This window comes from Coregonus clupeaformis, chromosome 31 (genome assembly GCF_020615455.1).
Source record: "Coregonus clupeaformis isolate EN_2021a chromosome 31, ASM2061545v1, whole genome shotgun sequence".
In the NCBI taxonomy this organism is placed as follows: Eukaryota; Metazoa; Chordata; class Actinopteri; order Salmoniformes; family Salmonidae; genus Coregonus; species Coregonus clupeaformis.
The window spans coordinates 30500056-30521183 of NC_059222.1; the positions used below are offsets into that span (position 1 = coordinate 30500056).

The 21128-nt window shown below is 43.0% G+C and overlaps 1 protein-coding gene across 2 annotated transcripts; it reads left to right on the forward strand.

Annotated features, from left to right (window-relative positions):
- Positions 1 to 3961: 3961 nt before the first annotated feature.
- LOC121547448 (zinc finger protein 616) lies at positions 3962 to 21127 on the forward strand. 2 transcript variants are annotated; one of them, XM_041858747.2, is made up of 7 exons: positions 3962 to 4034; positions 14491 to 14693; positions 14809 to 14910; positions 16008 to 16103; positions 16216 to 16326; positions 17905 to 18028; positions 18147 to 21127. In XM_041858747.2, exons 2-7 carry the CDS (start codon positions 14523 to 14525, stop codon positions 20882 to 20884), a joined length of 3342 nt encoding a protein of 1113 aa, XP_041714681.2. In that variant the 5' UTR covers positions 3962 to 4034; positions 14491 to 14522; the 3' UTR covers positions 20885 to 21127. The 2 variants fall into 2 exon arrangements, with proteins under 2 accessions (XP_041714681.2, XP_041714680.2); XM_041858746.2 differs by lacking the exon at positions 3962 to 4034 and adding an exon at positions 4110 to 4673.
- Position 21128: the final 1 nt, after the last annotated feature.

A 21128-nucleotide genomic window follows, 5' to 3' on the forward strand; every position in this document is an offset into this window, starting at 1 on the left:
TCCACTGAAACTACACAATCCTCTATTCCATGCCCTCCAGCACACTTCCCACATCTTGGAATCTCCCTCCTACAAACTGCTGCGACATGGCCATAAATATTGCACCTGAAACAGCGCGGTGGATTCGGCACAAAAGCTCTAACAGGATGATATATCCTAACATGACTTTGTCGGGTAAAGACGATTACTCAAAACTGAAAAGGACTGATAGTGACTCCTCTGTTTCACCACGCTCAACACCGGGTCTGCGTCGCACCAAACTGCGGGCATCACAAACACCAGGAATCTTCAACTTCAATTGCTCCACCTCCACACTTAATACTACCCCCAAAATCACTACTTTTAATGGTGCCCTGCTCCTAAGAGCAAAGCAAGAAACAGATCTTAACCCAAGTTGTGTGACACGGCACGCCCACTCCCTCTGGTCAGAAGAAATACAAAAAAATACAGTATCACAAGTCCACTACTGGTTACCTTCACTGATTCAACTGCACCCAACTCCTTTCCCACCCACCCTGAAACCACAAATGGATCCGCCACAAGGCAAGGATCCGCTTTGTCCAAAAATGTCACTCCTACTGAACCAGATTCTTCTTTATCATGTCCATTGATGCCAGGCTCGGGTTCCGAGCTCTTCCCCACACCTTCACTTAACTCGCCTTCATTCACTTCCATTTCACCTCCAGAACTCGGTCTGGTGCACGGCTCACTCCGTTTGCACTTGACACCAATCTTCTTCGACACCCCATCTCCATTTTTATCGCCATCTTCCTCAGATTCAAATCCAACCTCTGCTTTCCTCATTCTCTTCGACCTCTTCTTCCTATTTTTTCCCCTCCATTCTTCCTCAGAAATACTCCTCTTCTCCCGGCTTTGCTTGCGGTCCGGTTGCATCCCGACATAACTCCATCTCATAATCGACTTGCTCACCTCGGAAATGTGTTTTCTCCGGGCGTCAACATTTTGAGAGTATGAGCAGTAGCCACACACAAAAAAACGACCCCCATACTCAACTCTGTTCTACTCCCGTCGCGGTGGAAAAGCTTCAGCTCTCCCCAATGGGACGCTACCGAGAGGTGCCCAAGTTTATGCCAGAGACAATTAGGACCCAACCAAATTTTAATCAGAGAACCAAAGACAGACTTTCATGGTGAAAATCACTACAATCACGGTGGTCCACAACAACCGAATGTTCTGGTTTTCAGGGGAAATGGAAAGAGAGCCTGTGATGCAACTTCCACTTTTGGACGTTAACAAGGGATAAGGACACGCCTGACGCCCAAACCGATATTTCATTTCAGAGTTTATTCAAATTAGTTTAGGGTAAGGGTTAGGGTTAAGGGTTTGGTTAAGGTTAGGGTGAAGGTAAGGGTCAGTTTTAGGTTTGGCTAGGCGATTTAAGCTTCAGCTGTGTCCTTATAGTCTCTCCGTTAACAAGGCGACACTCCATCTTAACTCCTCCTCCACATTTACTGGATTGGTTGAACAGTGCAGAAGAGAACATCCTCCAACTTTTTTTATTTCTTCTTCTTGTCAAGACCAGTATGTAGGGGGATCTAGTTTCAGGCCTTTCTTTTATGCCTGTTACGTTAGGTTACCCTGATGCTGGCTACACTAGCTAACGTTAGCTAGTACTTCCCTGACCGTACTGTGGGACAGCACGCAAGAGCAAAGGACACTGTGCCCGGACAGCCCGGTTGTTGTGTTGCTGGCATAACGTGCATGCTCCCCTCTCCCCATTGATTGAGTAGACTGTACACGGTGTACCAATCATGGTACCAATATTATAAGTCATTTCTCCTGTAGGCTGCTATCTTACTCTAAATAAATAAGTATTGGGAGGAAGAAAGTTGGCCATGTTAGCTACTGCCGGCGACATAGTGATACAGCTGCCCTAGGGAAGCAACTCACGTCAGCAAGCACTTCAATACAACATGTTAGCTAATTAGCATGTCACTGTGACATCCAGTTGGTGACCGATATTACAAGTTATTTCTCCCTTGCCCATCGAAATAAACATAACTTCCTTTTAACAATTTTAATAACAATAACTTTTAATTAGCACCTGGCTGTTGCTGCCAGCATAACTAGCTAGCTAGCTATTGTGTTGGTTTGTTCGAAGTCTGAGGCCTTTTCTCAATTAGATTTGATCAACTCCTTTTGAAAAAGGTAATCGAGGAAAGGGAAAGTGCACGAAAATATCAGGCAAATGACGTTTACAGGTTGGAATCCCAAAATAAAATAATACTTTTTTTTTAACGAATTTAGTACTGAGGAGGATGGTCCTCCCCTTCCTCCTCTGAGGAGCCTCCACTGGGGCCTACATAAAGCTGTCCCAACAGCAGAGCTTTCTTTTCAGCACTATGGAGTGACACCGCTACACCTGGCTATCAGCGGAGCCTTGTCTGGCAGCGAAACAGTTCATTCAGCCTCATTTACGGCCTTTAAGAAAAAACATAGTTGAAATGGCTGACTTGCTTAAACAAATGTGGTTTCTACTGACAATTGAGATGTACAAACTATGGCATAAGGGAATGTGAACAGATAAGAGGCAATCCGTAATTTTGATTAAGACATTAATAAGCGAGCTCAGACGGACGTAGTCAATATAACTATTTGTTCAGCACTTTTGAAATGTACAGCGACAGAATTCAGAACATGGGCCTTTCTTACAGTATTCTCCCTGCACACCAAGTCAGAACCGTAGGATGAATAAAGGGGACATATAAGCAGACAATGAAAGCTCTTACAATATTCAATGATTACATTTCTCTAAAAGTCAGAACAATATGCTAAGTTATGAGGGGGAAAGTGACCAAATTATTAGGGTGAGGCACATGGGCTACTAACAGCTTACTACACAACATACACTTAGTATTACTTTCTTAGCTACAGTATACATATCTCCCTGGCATATTACATCATTGATGCAGCAGCATATAATACATTTTTGGACTCACCTTGTTGTGCTGTGCTCACTTGAACAGGAAGGTGGCGCGGCGGTCCTTCTTGTGGGAAAATGTTGTCATCAAACTTTGTCATCAAAGTCTGGCATTCTCTGGATTTATGGTGCTTTCAAGACAACTGGGAACTCTGGAAAAAAAACAAGGTTGACTCATGACATCAGTGATCTTCTGGTTGGAGCTCTAGAAAGAGGCCTGAGTTCCTGACTTGGAATACCGAGTTGGATGACCGTTCAAAACGTATTTTAACAGTCGGAGCTCGTTTTTTTCAGAGTTCCCAGTTGTCTTGAACTCACTGAAGTCTGAGATTTCCCAGTTCCGAGTTGCCAGTTGTTTTGAACGCAGCAGAAATCATGCTGGATTAACAGCATGGCCAATGTATTCAAACTTTTCTGGCCCTTGGCATGTGAATGTTTATTATTTTAAGCTTGGAAAAGAGACCCTTAAACCCAGACTTGGACCACACACCCACTCCATTGAATAGCAGGCTAGTGATTGCTTTGCAACGCTTGCAGTTAGCCAATGATTCCTTCCAAACCACTCATTGTTGAATTTGCGATTTCCAACTTGTTGTGTAATGTTTATGTCCAATGGCCGATGAGCATCGATACGTTTTATCTATAATTTCTCAAAATATGACAAGGATTGAAAAGGATTTGCGAGTAGATTGTCGACTTGATTCATGATGATGACAGCTTGTCTCGCTTGCTAGCTAAGATTTTGAAAGTATGATGTTGACATGATCAGTCCAATCTGAACTACGGTAGATATAATGTGATTTGACATAATTTTATCTGTGGCCAATGACCTTGATGGGCACTTCTAATGTAAATCTATGGCAGCACCCAAGGGGCTTTAATTTGAGCTCTCCCCGTAGATTTGGCTGTGACGTCGTATCCCCATGAGTGACAGAACACTGAGCCAATCACGGCGCAGCTAGTGAACATTACCAATCCCTACGCTCCGTATTTTCAGATGGCTGCCCCACCACAACAGAAAGCACTGAGCTAGGCTGAAACATCTGCATTTTGAAGCTACCTTACTCAAGACAGCAAAAAAGAGACCGTGTTTGTATGCTGCTTTATATATTTTACATTGTTTGCAAATTGATATGTGACACGTATTAATGCCAAAATAACATGCAAAGCAGGCAAAAAAATAATGTAAAAGTGTATTTATTTATTTTTGTAGCTAAATGGGTGGGTCTCTGCCCATTTGCCCTGAATGACGGTCGCCACTGCAGCGCATAGCTGTTGAGCAGACCACCACCTATCGACGATAGTATCGTTAACCAATCATGTCAATGCGGAGCCCTCCACATTTCTACAACATTTGTGAGGCGCACGGCGATGCGTAGGTACTGAGCTCAATTTGGCATCTGCATGCATGCTGAGCCACTGACCACATTTTCATATCAAGCATAAATTGGCTTTTAAGGTCAGGGTTTAGGGTAGTCCCTACCCAAGGATTCCGGATAGCACTAACCGTATTATTAATGAAAGCGCTGGTCGGCAGTCCAACTCTAGCGAGCTTGTGTCGGAACTATTACACTGTCGAAATAGTTTCCACACGGATATAAAAACGAGACCTTTCGTCTTTTGCAAACTTGGAGTAAACGTGGCTATTATTAACCTCATTATCATACCTAACGTTTTCGGATGTAACTGCAAGGAAGACTCAAGATGGAAAGACACATCCGTGGGGGAAAAGGTAAAATAATACTTATCTAAAGAAGGTATATAGCTATAGACCGTTGTAGTAACTAGCAATATGGCGAGCTAGCTAGCTAAGTGGCTAACTTCCTGAAACCGAATGTTGATGAACATGAACAAAAAATACTTATAAACCAACTCTTTGTCTCAAAGTAGGTTTGATGTTGTAATAGGCGATTCCATCCCAGCGTGGCTTGAAAATATCTCGGATTGTTCAGGCAGTTGTCACAGACCTAAATAGGGAGGAAGAATGTTTAAGACTCTTTAATCCTGAATGCTGATTGGTTAAAACCGCATTCCAGCCGGTGTCTATTCCACAAATTACCATCAACTAAATCTAATACGTTAAAATGCCTATTTACACTGTTCCATCTGACTGCGCAATCCACTGTCTCATCAACCCAGTCAAGCTCTTTATGAACTTGATCAACACTATAAAAAGCATCTAGACATTATCTCACAATTCTTTTAGACTAACATTTAATTTTCAACAGTAGAGATTTGTATAAACCTTGCTGTCTGCCTCTCCGACATTTGCAACATTGTTTCAATATTCAAATTCAATCTCCTGCTGTCCCATAGTATAGGCGATATGCACAGGCGAGCATGACGTATTTCCGGTTAAATCTCAGGATGGATGTAAACTTCCGGTTATCGTAGAATGCTGTGCTACCGTATGCTAGCATTGAATGCTTGTCGTCAAAAACATCCGAAACGGTTAATTTTCGTCGTTGTTGTTGTTTATCTTAATGTTTATGTTAATATTTTTACTTGTAATACTTCGTCTTGACTTATAACATGATGACGTGTAAATGTACGAAAGTGTCCTTTCAAAAACGGGATGACAGCTCTTCCAGCCATCACTGCTGTGTGCCGCAGTGTCTGTCAGATGCAATTCTTCTGTTAGTTTTTTTTATTTTCCCAAAGACAGTGAATTACATAAACGGTATGTGATTAACATTCGACGAGTCAACTTTCTTACAACAAACACACGAGTCTGCAGCCGACACTTTCTAAGTGAAGATGTGATAGAGCCTCCGACTCCAGCTGGGCGCAGACGTCTGAAGAAGGGAGCTGTTCCAGTGCTGTTTCAATGGACTTGCCAATAATAACAATGGCTTTCCTTCAATTTGTGTAGGCCATGGTCAAATCTCAGGAACTTGCAGTCTATGTAGCTGGCTACATTTTTTTTGGCTACAGTTGGGCATTTCATTTCAACTAGACCAAATGATGGTTGCTCAAGTGGGTCATATACCAGCCCATCAGGCAATGCACCCAGCCAAGGTGCGTCCAGATGCACGACTAGCCCACACTTTGTCAGATTAAGATTTTTTAGAACTGCATAGTCCTTCAATGCACCTGCTTCCATTTCCAGCCCCCTTTTCATTAGTGGTGTTTGTCTTGTCCCTCTGATAATTATTTCTGCCAGTTTTTCTGCTGTGCTTGTACCTCTAACATGGCTTACCTCCCGGAAATGTGAAGCAGTCACTCTCTCCTTCCTCAGTGAATGCCACTCGGGTGTTTCACTTTGGCATCTGGTTGCTTTCTCAATCAGGTGTGACTGTGACAAAGTCACAGACAGAGAACTGAGGTGAAGCTTTTCTTGATCCGTCATGATCTCATATGAACAGTATGTTGGTTGTAAATGGTAACCGTCCAGGGGCACTTTTGGGAACGGTGGTGCATCCTCATAGATGACAACACTGTCAGGTGGAGGTGGTGGGTGTTGATATGACAGGATACTGCCAGTTTGTACCTTGACAAAAATGGAGTCCACGAGTGGTTTGTCAGATTCATTCTGCAGATAAGGGGAAGAGAGTCTGGTTCCATGTCAGCATAGGCAGGTAGTGGGTTGAGGGTTGATCTGGAATAACAATATCAGGAAAAGTAAAGGGTTCACTAGGAAATACACCAGAATCTAACAGCGATTAATAACAATTCTTTCGCAACACATTGTAGTCTGCCTATTTAATTGGACTGTAACATATTCCACTCAGCTATTCTTCAAACTGCTGATGTTCTACTCAAAACTGTCCTGTCATCTTTACTTCTTTCTTTATAAACATATGGCCCAACTTCCTTGCTTTTGTACTTGATGTTTCTACTTTTCAAGAGGAATTGGACTCTGCATACCTAATTCCGCTTGCCGGAGTAGCATCTGGTTTGGGCTTCACTACAAACATGGCATCCACAGGTCCTGGCTTCACTCCCTATTTATTTATGAGATGGTATTAGGAGAGATGCTAGTATGCATGTGACACAACTGTCTGGTATTGAAATGATACAAACCATTGTTTGTGGTTTATGCCACTTCTGCTCTGTTTCAGTGCACGAAAGTACAGGAGGGACGACAGACATGCCACATTCAGAGTAATGGGCAGTCTGATATAGTAATGCAACCAAATGATTGCATATCCCACACCCAGCCACACAGGAACAGTAGCTTTTAACAGGCACAACTGGCTGTGAATCACGCAATGTCATCTGAAATACACAGAAGCATAATTTAATGGGTTTTGAAAGACGAGGGTCTACAGCAGCAGGAGTAGGAGCAAAACTGGTTCTTTCTACTTTTTACTGGTGTAAGCAACTTATCTACTGTCTCGTGTCACATTTGTGCTTTCTGCATCACTTTCCTACTGTCTTGCACCACTTGGCTATTGTCTTGTGCCATTTACAGTGGGGGAAAAAAGTGTTTAGTCAGCCACCAATTGTGCAAGTTCTCCCACTTAAAAAGATGAGAGGCCTGTAATTTTCATCATATGTACACGTCAACTATGACAGACAAATTGAGAGAGAAAAATCCAGAAAATCACATTGTAGGATTTATAATGAATTTATTTGCAAATTATGGTGGAAAATAAGTATTTGGTCACCTACAAACAAGCAAGATTTCTGGCTCTCACAGACCTGTAACTTCTTCTTTAAGAGGCTCCTCTGTCCTCCACTCGTTACCTGTATTAATGGCACCTGTTTGAACTTGTTATCAGTATAAAAGACACCTGTCCACAACCTCAAACAGTCACACTCCAAACTCCACTATGGCCAAGACCAAAGAGCTGTCAAAGGACACCAGAAACAAAATTGTAGACCTGCACCAGGCTGGGAAGACTGAATCTGCAATAGGTAAGCAGCTTGGTTTGAAGAAATCAACTGTGGGAGCAATTATTAGGAAATGGAAGACATACAAGACCACTGATAATCTCCCTTGATCTGGGGCTCCACGCAAGATCTCACCCAGTGGGGTCAAAATGATCACAAGAACGGTGAGCAAAAATCCCAGAACCACACGGGGGGACCTAGTGAATGACCTGCAGAGAGTTGGGACTAAAGTAACAAAGCCTACCATCAGTAACACACTACGCCGCCAGGGACTCAAATCCTGCAGTGCCAGACGTGTCCCCCTGCTTAAGCCAGTACATGTCCAGGCCCGTCTGAAGTTTGCTAGAGTGCATTTGGATGATCCAGAAGAGGATTGGGAGAATGTCATATGGTCAGATGAAACCAAAATAGAACTTTTTGGTAAAAGCTCAACTCGTCGTGTTTGGAGGACAAAGAATGCTGAGTTGCATCCAAAGAACACCATACCTACTGTGAAGCATGGGGGTGGAAACATCATGCTTTGGGGCTGTTTTTCTGCAAAGGGACCAGGACGACTGATCCGTGTAAAGGAAAGAATGAATGGGGCCATGTATCGTGAGATTTTGAGTGAAAACCTCCTTCCATCAGCAAGGGCATTGAAGATGAAACGTGGCTGGGTCTTTCAGCATGACAATGATCCCAAACACACCGCCCAGGCAACCAAGGAGTGGCTTCGTAAGAAGCATTTCAAGGTCCTGGAGTGGCCTAGCCAGTCTCCAGATCTCAACCCCATAGAAAATCTTTGGAGGGAGTTGAAAGTCCGTGTTGCCCAGCGACAGCCCCAAAACATCACTGCTCTAGAGGAGATCTGCATGGAGGAATGGGCCAAAATACCAGCAACAGTGTGTGAAAACCTTGTGAAGACTTACAGAAAACGTTTGACCTGTGTCATTGCCAACAAAGCGTATATAACAAAGTATTGAGAAACTTTTGTTATTGACCAAATACTTATTTTCCACCATAATTTGCAAATAAATTCATTAAAAATCCTACAATGTGATTTCTGGATTTTTTTTCTCTCATTTTGTCTATCATAGTTGACGTGTACCTATGATGAAAATTACAGGCCTCTCATCTTTTTAAGTGTGAGAACTTGCACAATTGGTGGCTGGCTAAATACTTTTTTCCCCCACTGTACATGCCTCCTGTAAGATCCTATGATCTGTGAACAGTAGCTACATGATACAGACAACATCTTGGTATCATTATACTCCTTATAGTGTGCTCCCAAATATGGAGTAAGTCTAGATTCAGAAATAGTTGTTTATATATAACTTATTCAACATTTGAGATATTAATATGAATATGTTTTAAGTACCCTTTTTGATTTTGCTTAATTTTAGACATATTGTTCGGAACAATATACTCTTCAAATACGTCAAATTTCCAGTGTGGGCTATCTGGTACTCTTGAAAATATTACCCATTTTATACAAAAAAATTGTACCAATCAGACCTCCTCCTTTAGGATTGCACATTCAGCAAATCACCAGCAGAGGGAGTTCCCTTTTGATAAATCTTCCCATTCACTATGTTGGCGTTGCTCATATAATTGAAAATTACTTCAAAAGTAGCAGTGAGCTCACTCTGGAAATGTTATGTACTTGTAGAGTGTACTGTTTTAAACAGTATGTCTCTAAAAATGAACCAAATCAAAAAGGTACTTTTGAGATATTAATATGAATATTTTTTGAATACATTTGTGAAAATGTGTATTTCAGAATGTAGACCTACTCCATATTTTAGAGCACACTATAAGGAATATAATGACACCAGGATTATGTCTGTATTTTTATTTTTATTATGTCTTTATTTAACCAGGTAAGCCAGTTGAGAACAAGTTCTCATTTACAACTGCGACCTGGCCAAGATAAAGCAAAGCAGTGCGATTAAAAACAACAACACAGAGTTACATATAGGGTAAAACAAAACATAAAGTAAAAAATACAACAGATAATATATATATACAGTGTGTTCAAATGTAGCAAGGTATGGAGGTAAGGCAATAAATAGGCCATAGTGCAAAATAATTACAATTAGTATTAACACTGGAATGATAGCAAGAGATGATGTGCAAATAGAGATACTGGGGTGCAAATGAGCAAAATAAATAAAAATATGGGGATGAGGTAGTTGGGTTGGCTAATTTCAGATGGGCTGTGGACAGGTGCAGTGATCGGTAAGGTGCTCTGACAACTGATGCTTAAAGTTAGTGAGGGAGATAAGTCTCCAGCTTCATAGATTTTTGCAATTAATTCCAGTCATTGGCAGCAGAGAACTGGAAGGAATGGCGGCCAAAGGAGGTGTTGGCTTTGGGGAAGACCAGTGAGATATACAGTACCTGCGGGAGCGCAGACTACGGGTGGGTGTTGCTATGGTGACCAATGAGCTAAGATAAGGCAGGGATTTGCCTAGCAGTGATTTATAGATGGCCTGGAGCCAGTGGGTTTGGCGACGAATATGTAGTGAGGACCAGCCAACAAGAGCGTACAGGTCACAGTGGTGGGTAGTATATGGGGCTTTGGTGACAAAACGGATGGCACTGTGATAGACTACATCCAATTTGCTCAGTAGAGTGTTGGAGGCTATTTTGTAAATGACATCGCCAAAGTCAAGGATGGCTTCACAAAGCCTCCCTCCTTTGGTGAAGGAGGCTTTGTTGCGAAATAGTGTTAAATTAATGTGAGTCTGGAAGGAGAGTTTACAGTCTAACCAAACACCTAGGTATTTGTAGTTGTCCACATACTCTAGGTCAGACCCGTCGAGAGTAGTGATTCTAGTCGGGTGGGCGGGTGCCAGCAGCGTTCGATTGAAGAGCATGCATTTAGTTTTACTAGTGTTTAAGAGCAGTTGGAGGCTACTGAAGGAGTGTTGTATGGCATTGAAGCTCGTTTGGAGGTTTGTTAACACAGTGTCCAATGAAGGGCCAGATGTATACAAAATGGTGTCGTCTGCGTAGAGGTGGATCTGAGAGTCACCAGCAGCAAGAGCGACAAAATTGATATACACGGAGAAAAGAGTCGGCCCAAGAATTGAGCCCTGTAGCACCCCCATAGAGACTGCCATAGGTCCAGACAACAGGCCCTCCGATTTGACACATTGAACTCTATCTGAGAAGTAGTTGGTGAACCAGGCGAGGCAGTCATTTGAGAAACCAAGGCCATTTAGTCTGCCAATAAGAATGCGGTGGTTGACAGAGTCGAAAGTCTTGGCCAGGTCGATGAAGACTGCTGCACAGTACTGTCTATTATCGATCGCAGTTATAATATTGTTTAGGACCTTGAACGTGGCTGAGGTGCACCCATGACCAGCTCGGAAACCGGATTGCATAGCGGAGAAGGTACGGTGGGATTCGAAATGGTTGGTGATCTGTTTGTTAACTTGGCTTTCAAAAACTTTCGAAAGGCAGGGCAGGATGGATATAGGTCGGTAACAGTTTGGATCTAGAGTGTCACCCCCTTTGAAGAGGGAGATGACCGCGGCAGCTTTCCAATCTCTGGGGATCTCAGACGTTACGAAAGAGAGGTTGAACAGGCTAGTAATAGGGGTTGCGACAATTTCGGTGGCTAGTTTTAGAAAGAAAGGGTCCAGATTGTCTAGCCCATATGATTTGTAGGGGTCCAGATTTTGCAGCTCTTTCAGAACATCAGCTGTCTGAATTTGTGTGAAGGAGAAGCGGGGGGGGCAAGTTGCAGCGGAGGGTGCAGAGCTGGTGGCCGGGGTAGTGGTAGCCAGGTGGAAAGCATGGCCAGCCGTAGCAAAATGCTTGTTGAGATTCTCGATGATCGTAGATTTATCGGTGGTGATAGTGTGTCCTAGCCTCAGTGCAGTGGGCAGTTGGGAGGAGGTGCTCTTATTCTCCATGGACTTTACAGTGTCCCAAAACTTTTTGGAGTTAGTGCTACAGGATGCAAATTTCTGTTTGAAAAAGCTAGCCTTTGCTTTCCTAACTGCTTGTGTATATTGGTTCCTAACTTCCCTGAAAAGTTGCATATCGCAGGGGCTATTCGATGCTAATGCAGTACGCCACAGGATGTTTTTGTGCTGGTCAAGGGCAGTCAAGTCTGAGGAGAACCAGGGGCTATATCTGTTCTTAGTTCTATATTTTTTGAATGGGGCATGTTTATTTAAGTTTGAGAGGAAATTACTTTTAAAGAACAACCAGGCATCCTCTACTGACGGAATGAGATCGATATCCATCCAGGATACCTGGGCCAGGTCAATTAGGAAGGCCTGCTCGCTAAAGTGTTTTAGGGAGCGTTTGACAGTGATGAGGTGTGGTCGTTTGACCGCGGACCCATTATGGACGCAGGCAACAAGGCAGTGATCGCTGAGATCCTGGTTGAAGACAGCGGAGGTGTATTTAGAGGGTAAGTTAGTCAGGATGATATCTATGATATTTATTATGTACGGTTCACGGATCGTAGGGTCTTACAGGAGGCATGTATAGGCAGGTGCTAAAGTTCTCCGTCACTGCGATGGATTTCCTTCATATGAATTCTGGAGAGGTCGTTTTTGTCATCCGTGTAGATCCGCAATAAAAATCTCCGGGGTGGGTGGGCTGGTTTGGAGATGACATAGCCTAATACAGACCGAAGCATGTCTGTTCTATGAAATATATTCCCAAATAAATGTATTCTAAAAAATAAAATAAATATCTGTTACGCTGTGTGCACTGAACTGACATGCATGATTGTTGATGAAACTGTTCAGATGAAGGGAATTAAATAGTCTATAATATGCACCACCGCGGTGCTCAACTGTAACGGCTGGCAAAGTAATCAAAGCTTAAATACAACTTTCCAGTGCTACTATTTTTGCAGTGTAAAAAATCGGACAACCCCATAGTAGAATAGTTTTACCTATTTACTTAATCGTCATGTTTGTGTTCTATGCAAGATAAATATTCCTCTCAAGGCGCATTCTAGTTGCGAGAGCATTAGGAGGGAAACATGTATTCTAACAAGCAGTCAATGCACAACATTTCTTAGTGCAATTGCGGGAAAAAAACGTTTGAAAGCAGTTTTGGCAAATGTATTTTGGAAGCAGTTTTGGCCTTTGTTAAAAAAGAGGGGGATCTGAGGATAATAGCGGACGATATTGCCACTCCTATTTGCCATATCTTCAATCCAAGCCTACTAGAAAGTGTGTGCCCTCAGGCCTGGAGGGAAGCAAAAGTCATTCCGCTACCCAAGAATAGTAAAGCCCCCTTTACTGGCTCGAGTAGCCAACCAATCAGCCTGTTACCAACCCTTAGTAAACTTGATGTTTGACCAGATACAATGCTATTTTACTGTAAACAAATTGACAACAGACTTTCAGCAGGCTTATAGGGAAGGACATTCAACAAGCACAGCACTTACACAAATTACTGGTGATTGGCTGAGCGAAATTGATGATAAAAAGATTGGGAGCTGTTTTGTTAGACTTCAGTGCAGCTTTTGACATTATCGATCATAGTCTGCTGCTGGAAAAACGTATGTGTTATGGCTTTACATCCCCTGCTATATTGTGGATGAAGAGTTACCTGTCTAACAGAATACAGAGGGTGTTCTTTAATGGAAGCCTCTCCAACATAATCCAGGTAGAATCAGGAATTCCCCAGGGCAGCTGTCTAGGCCCCTTACTTTTTTCAATCTTTACTAACGACATGCCACTGGCTTTGAGTAAAGCCAGTGTGACTATGTATGCGGATGACTCAACACTATACACATCAGCTACTACAGCGACTGAAATGACTGCAACACTTAACAAAGAGCTGCATACTCCACAAGACATGCCACCAGAGGTCTCTTCACAATCCCCAAGTCAACAACAGACTATGGGAGGCGCACAGTACTACATGGAGCCATGACTACATGGAACTCTATTCCACATCAGGGAACTGATGAAAGCTGTAGAATCAGATTTGAAAAACAGTTAAATACACCTTATGGAACAGCGGGGACTGTGAAGAGATAAACACAGGAACAGACATACGCATACGCACACATGCTAGCACACACTTTACACACACGTACATTATAATATTGTTGTATGGTGGTATTATACGTTTTGTATTGTAGATATGTAGTGGTGTAATAATGTTATGATGTACTGTTTTATCTTTTGTTTTATGTGTGATGTAAGTGCCTTAATGTGTTTGGACCCCAGGAAGAGTAGCAGCTGCCTGTGTATAGGGCCTAAAATAAGCTTAAAATGGCCACTTTCGTCATGATAAAAAAAAAATGGTTTGTGATACAAACGTAAAAAGCATATGAAACATTCTTCCTCCCAATTAAGCTATGTGAGAATTGCCAAAACAATCTAAGATACCCAAAATATTTTCGTGCCACGCTGGGGTGGAATCAGAGTCTGATCGTGACCAATTCTGTAGCAATAAGGTGGATACTAAGCAAAGATACTCAATGGCCTCTTTCTTTTTCAGATAACGTTGTTAGACCTAGCTAGCTAGCTAGCTAGCAAGCTAATATCTCTTATCTATTATTCACTAGCTATTTTAACTTATTTGATGTGATAACTGCCCATATGATTACATGATTTTTAACTAATTGATGTATGTTTAACTCATCACTCACTACTCCGTACTCATTCATTCACTACTTGTTGCTCATCATTCAAACTTCTTTGAATGTGTATTATTGTTTTATCGTTTGGTCAATTTCTGTGTTTCAGGTCTCCCTCTTCCTCTCCCCTCTCTGCGGCTTATGATTCCACCACTGCGGCTGGTCTCAGCAGCCATCTGGCAAACGATCCAGCAGAGACACGTGATGGATTATGGGATGCTGGAGGAGTTTGTTACCATGGTTACAGAGATGGTGCCAGAGCTTCTGAATCACAGTCAGAGGGCCCAACTTATTCTGGGTCTTCGAGCACGGGTGAGAGAGAGGGGTGGAGCTAGTACTCATTATGACGGGAAAGATGGGATATGATCACATTTAGTCATGTTTATTGTCTCAAATAAGTGTCCTGACTGGTTTGCTCTGCTTTCAGCTGGTCCTGGAGTTGTGTCGCTCCAAGCCGATCACAGACCTCCAGACCATTCAGCCACACCTGGACAGGATACAGACCCTCACACCTCTATGGGGGACACAGGTGAGCTCCTTAGCGCAGAGCCTCAGCTAATGTCTAAAACAGTCAGTGAAAGACATTCATGTATTTCTGATATGACAATGATAGATTATGGTAAAAACATATGCAGACTAACTGTAGTGCTGAGCGATTACTGCTTTTTGATGTCGTTTCAGTTAGATTATTACAAAATAATCACGGTTTTCAGTTTTCAGTTTTAGTATTTATTTTTTTACATTAAATGCACTATGCATTATGTGGGTTGAATGCTGTAACAACGGCAGAATAAAACAATTAATAAAAGTCCCATGATGGTAGTGACTGCCCATTACTGCTTATCACTTATTAACCATCATCATTTATTCACATTACTTTACTTTAATAAAATATTTCAGTTGTTGTGTATATTAGGCTACATTTGACTATTGTTTCATTCAAAGTCATTTAATCTCTATAGAGCTGTTGCCTATACTGTCTGACAAAATCACTATTTTTCAAAGTACATAAGGCATACTTTTATGACTGCTGAATACCAACTATCAATCACTTAGATCATGTATTTTCAAGTAGAGATACCTCACAAAGTAACAGCTGCTCTCTATATCACCTCACGGTCGCACATTCTTCTCCCTTCTCCCTTCGTAGCAGTTATAAAAGAAAAACAGACTGGATAAGTAGATGCGCAATGGATTATGATCATTGGGGCGGCAGGTAGCTTAGTGGTTAAGAGCGTAGTGCCAGTAACCGAAAGGTCGCTGGTTCTAATCCCCGAGCCGACTAGGTGAAAAATCTGTCGATGTGCCCTTGAGCAAGGCGCTTAACCCTAATTGCTCCTGTAAGTCGCTCTGGATAAGAGCGTCTGCTAAATGACTAAAATGTAAATGTAAATGTAAATTGTAGTTAATTACCACTTTTTATGTAGAATATTGGCCTGTTGGAAACTACAACTCCCTACTACATCGCACAGTTCCGGCTGGATTTGATTTATCTCTAGAGAAAATGTGCGATGTGCGCATTGAGCTCACAGAAAAAAAGAAGAAAAAAATGGAATTCAAATAATTGAACCGAGGTTGGTCAATTAGTTGTTTAAAATCCAAAGATAATAATATTCTGTGTTTAAGGCGACTGATGCAGAGGTAGGATTATCTGAATCCAATTTCCTGGGGCTGGTTCAAACCCTTCTGAAAGACCCAGACGAAAGGAAACATTTCTTCCAGGTTAGTGAGTATGTGGGTATGGAATAGTTGTGTGTCATTTCCATGTGACTGCTGTGTATTTTGACAATTTAAATACTTTTTTCTTAGCTCATATTCCTTTACTCTGTTTTAGGATGTTTTTCCTGTAGAATTTGGTCCCAGTTATGACGCAGCCATACAGAAACTCATGTGGCAATTCCTTTCGAGACTGGAGAAGCTACTTCCTGTGACAAACTTCCAACAGGTACTAGTAGAAATACAATTATATACAATGCCTTCAGAAAGTATTCAGACCCCTTGACTTTTTCCACATTTTCCTCAGCAATCTACACACAATACCCCATAATGACAAAGCGAAAACAGGTTTTTATTTACATAAGTATTCAGACCCTTTGCTATGAGACTCGAAATTGAGCTCTGGTGCATCCTGTTTCCATTGATCATCCTTGAGATGTTTCTACAACTTAATTGGAGTCCACCTGTGGTCAATTCAATTGATTGGATTTGGAAAGCCACACACCTGTCTATATAAGGTCCCAGAGTTGAAAGTGCATGTCAGAGCACAAACCAAGCCATGAGGTCGGAGGGATTGTCCGTAGAGCTCTGAGACAGGATTATGTTGAGGCACAGATCTGGGGAAGGGTACCAAAACATTTCTGCAGCATTGAAGGTGCCCAAGAACAGAGTGACCTCCATCATTCTTAAATGGAAGAAGTTTGGAACCACCGATCGGAGGAGAATGGCCTTGGTCAGGGAGGTGACCATGAACCTGATGGTCACTCTGACAGAGCTCTAGAGTTCCTCTGTGGAGATGGGAGAACCTTCCAGTAGGACAACCATCTCTGCAGCACTTCACCAAGCAGGCCTTTATGGTAGAGTGGCCAGACGGAAGCCACTCCTCAGTAAAAGGCACATGATAGACCGCTTGAGTATGCCAAAAGGCACCTAAAGACTCTCAGACCATGAGAAACAAGATTCTTTGGTCTGATGAAACCAAGATTGAACTATTTGGCCTGAATGCCAAGCGTCACGTCTGGAGGAAACCTGGCACCATCTCTACGGTGAATCATGGTGGTGGCAGCATCATGCTGTGGGGATGTTTTTCAGCGGCAGGGACTGGTGAGACTAGTCAGGATCGAGGCAAAGATGAACGGAGCAAAGTACAGAGAGATCGTTGATGAAAACCTGCTCAGGACCTCAGACTGGGGCGAAGGTTCATCTTCCAACAGGACAATGACCCTAAGCACACAGCCAAGACTACGCAGGAGTAGCTTCGGGACAAGTCTCTGAATGTCCTTGAGTGGCCCAGCCAGAGCCCGGACTTGAACCCGATCAAACATCTCTGGAGAGACCTGAAAATAGCTGTGCAGCAACGCTCCCCATCCAACCTGACAGAGCTTGAGAGGATCTGCAGAGAAGAATGGGAGAAACTCCCCAAATACAGGTGTGCCAAGCTTGTAGCGTCATACCTAAGAAGACTCGAGGCTGTAATTGCTGCCAAAGGTGCTTCAACAAAGTACTGAGTAAAGGGTCTGAATACTTATGTAAATGTGATATTTCAGTTTTTTACTTTTAATAAATTAGCAAAAATTTCAAAACCTGTTTTTGCTTTGTCATTATGGGGTATTGTGTGTAGATTGATGAGGGAAACAAACAATTTTAATCAATTTTAGAATAAGGCTGTAATGTAACAAAATGTGGAAAAAGTCAAAGGGTCTGAATACTTTCCAAAGGCACTGTAGAGGAACATTGGACTTGACACTTAGGCATTGTGTGAATTCTACCTATATTCCTTCTAACTCTGTATTCCTCATTGTGTCAGGCTGCCTTGCTGCTCAGCGATGTCCCCTCTGTTCTGGAGGAATGTGTTGAGTCCGTGTCTCACCCTCAGCAGCTGAAAACCCTGCTTCAGTACCACAGAGATCTCTGCCAGCTGGACAACCATAGTAGGCATCTCCCACAGGACCCATCATTTTCATGCTTTATCATGGATTCGTTTTAGACACCCCATTGCAAATGACGTCTGTGTGTTGAGTTTTGGTTCCCTTTTTCCTTCTTTTTCAGACCCTCCATCTTCCACCGATGGGGATTGCATTCTCTCAGCTCTCTGTCTTCCTCCTGTGGAAAGGGTGGTAATTACAACAGAGGTGAAGAAAGAAGGAACAGGTATTGATGTAAAAGAAAGAGAAGGGGTGGATAGCAGATCAGGTGAATGTGAGAAAAACAAAACATCCTCTGTTAGTGATGATGAAGAGGCAGAGGATGATGCAGAGTTTTTTGAACAAGAGACAGACAAGGTGGAACCAGAGTACGAAACAGTGATGGGTATAGGGGAAGATGGTATAGAGAAGCCTTTAAAACTTCTCAAAAAGCCCACCAAAAAGAAAGAAGAAACCCATGATGAAAAATGTAGAAAAATGCCCAAACCTGGACAAAAGAGAAGCATAGGCGTATCTAAAGAAATCATATCCTCCATGATACAAAAGCCCTCAGTGGACCTACAAGGGATTGTCATCGCTAACATGACACAGACCCCCAAATCAAATCAAAAGGTCCCGAGAGCCAAAAGGTCCCTGGAGCGTAGAACATGCAAGGTGTGCGGCAAGGTCGTCCAGCGTCCTGCAGTCTTGAGGAAACACATGGTGACTCACACTGGTGACTGGCCCTATCAATGTCCCACCTGTAAGAAGATTTACAAGGCCTTGGGAAGCTTCCAGGAACATACTGAAAGATGTGTCTTTCCTATTGAGGAAACGCCTGAAGACAGTGAGTCGTCCATATCAGTGATGCAATACAAGGGTGTGATGTTGAAGAAAATTTTACCGCGGCCGCCAGGACAAAAAGCAGGCCCAAATGAAAGAAAACAAAAACGCGTTGTCTGCAAGACATGTCCTGTTTGTGGGAAGACTTTCGCCACAGGTTCGAGCATGAAGCGGCATCAGATTATCCACACTGAGCCCAAAAAGTGCAGAGTCTGCAAACACATCTTCCCTAACTCTTCCGAACTGAAGATCCACATGGAGTCCCATCCGAAGAAAGGAATCCATCAATGTAGTAACTGTGAGAGGACCTTCAAGCACGATTACAGTGTGAAGGCTCATGAAGAGGCTTGTCTTTTTCTGAGTCGTCAACAAGGGGAGCTTGGAGAGAGCTGTGGTCCTCCAGCTATGGGGCAGACAGACCCAGGGCCATCAGGCAGTACACACCAGCAGAGCATGACATGGGAAGCAGGAATCATACCTCTCTCTGCAACTCTGAACAATCAGAATTCTGCCTTCACCTACATGCATTCTGTGGAGGGGTCATCCGCAAGAGCTAAAAGGTCCCTGGAGCGTAGGACATGCAAGGTGTGCGGTAAGGTCGTCCAGCGTCCTGCAGTTCTGAGGAAACACATGGTGACCCACACTGGTGACTGGCCCTATCGATGTCCTACCTGTAAGAAGATTTACAAGACCTTGAGAAGCTTCCAGGAACATATTGAAAGATGTGTCTTTCCTATTGAGGAAACTCCTGAGGACAGCGAGTCATCCTCCACCTCTGCAACCAAAGACCCATCTTCCACCCCGGAACCAAGTGCATCTATACAATCATCCAAACGCTGTGCAAGGTGTCCTATTTGCCATAAATTTGTATCGGGATACCTGAGATATCACATTCTATCTCATTCAGATGAGCGCCCACACGCTTGCCCTCGTTGTGGGTCGAAATACAAGTTCGACTTTGTATTGAGGAGGCACATGAGACTGTTCTGCAAGGTGAGGAAGGGTGAACCTGTTGAATTAGGGGAAAAGAAAATCCACAAGTGTAATGAATGTGGGAAGGAATTTGGGCTAAAATCCACACTGACGGCACACAAACGCATCCACAACCCACTTCGCTGCGCCTATTGCCGAAGGATGTTCCCAGACCAAGAAACGCTTGCAATACACAAGGTAGAGCACAAACCGGTTCAATGCACCATGTGTGAGAAAAGCTTCAATGTGATAAGATACCTCTCCAGACACTACGTGGATGACCATCAGTTCAGTGGGCCGTTCCGCTGCACATACTGTGAGAGAAGCTATGCTGAGTTATCTGTTTTCGTCCGACACGAGAGGACTCACACCGGGGATCTCCCATATAAGTGCTCCAACTGTCCAAAGAAGTTCCATTTTGAAACTGCTCTTGTGACACACCAGAGAAAGCACACAGGAGAGAAACCGTGCCTTTGCTGGGAGTGTGGAAAGAGCTTCCAATCCAAGGGGATTCTGAAAACACACATGAATCGTGTTCACACTCCTCAGGTGAAACGTTTCCCTTGTTCCCAGTGTAACAAAGCTTTCCGGGACAAGGGTCAAATGAAGATGCATGAGAATGTATACCACAAAGGGGTGCGTTACCCATGCTCCTACTGCGGTAAGGGGTTCTACAGCCCTGCCCCATTGGCGAGACACGTATTGATTCACACTGGGGAGAATCCTTATTCCTGCACATTTAAGGAGTGTACCAGGGTTTTCAAATCGGCTTCTGAACTGAGGATACACATGAGATACCATACTGGAGACCGGCCATTCAAGTGCAAGGACTGTGGGAAGGGTTTCGTTCAAGCCCATTATCTTACCATACACCGGCGAAGTCATACCGGGGAGAAACCGTATTCATGTCTCACCTGCAACAAGTCCTTCAGCACCTCCCATCAGTTGAGCAGACACATGAAGACTCACACAGGAGAGAAGCCTTACCAATGTATGGATTGCGGGAAAGCTTTCAATCGTAGAGACCGTTTGCGGACTCATCAAGATAAATGCCACCCAGCTTATTAGTTGAAGTTAAAGAAAGTTAAGATCATTATGTTCTCAATGTTCTATAAATGCTGATTGTGTTAAGCAATTGTTGTAAATTAACTGCTTATGTAACCAGTAGCAAATGACACAGCCTAAACTCAGCATGCTCTAGCAACCCTACCATGTATGTTCTGTGTATTTCTTTAGTTTTCTTTGCTATGGCTGTAGTGATGACTACTTTCTCCTTCTGTGATTAATAAAGTACAATCTCATCAACACCCAC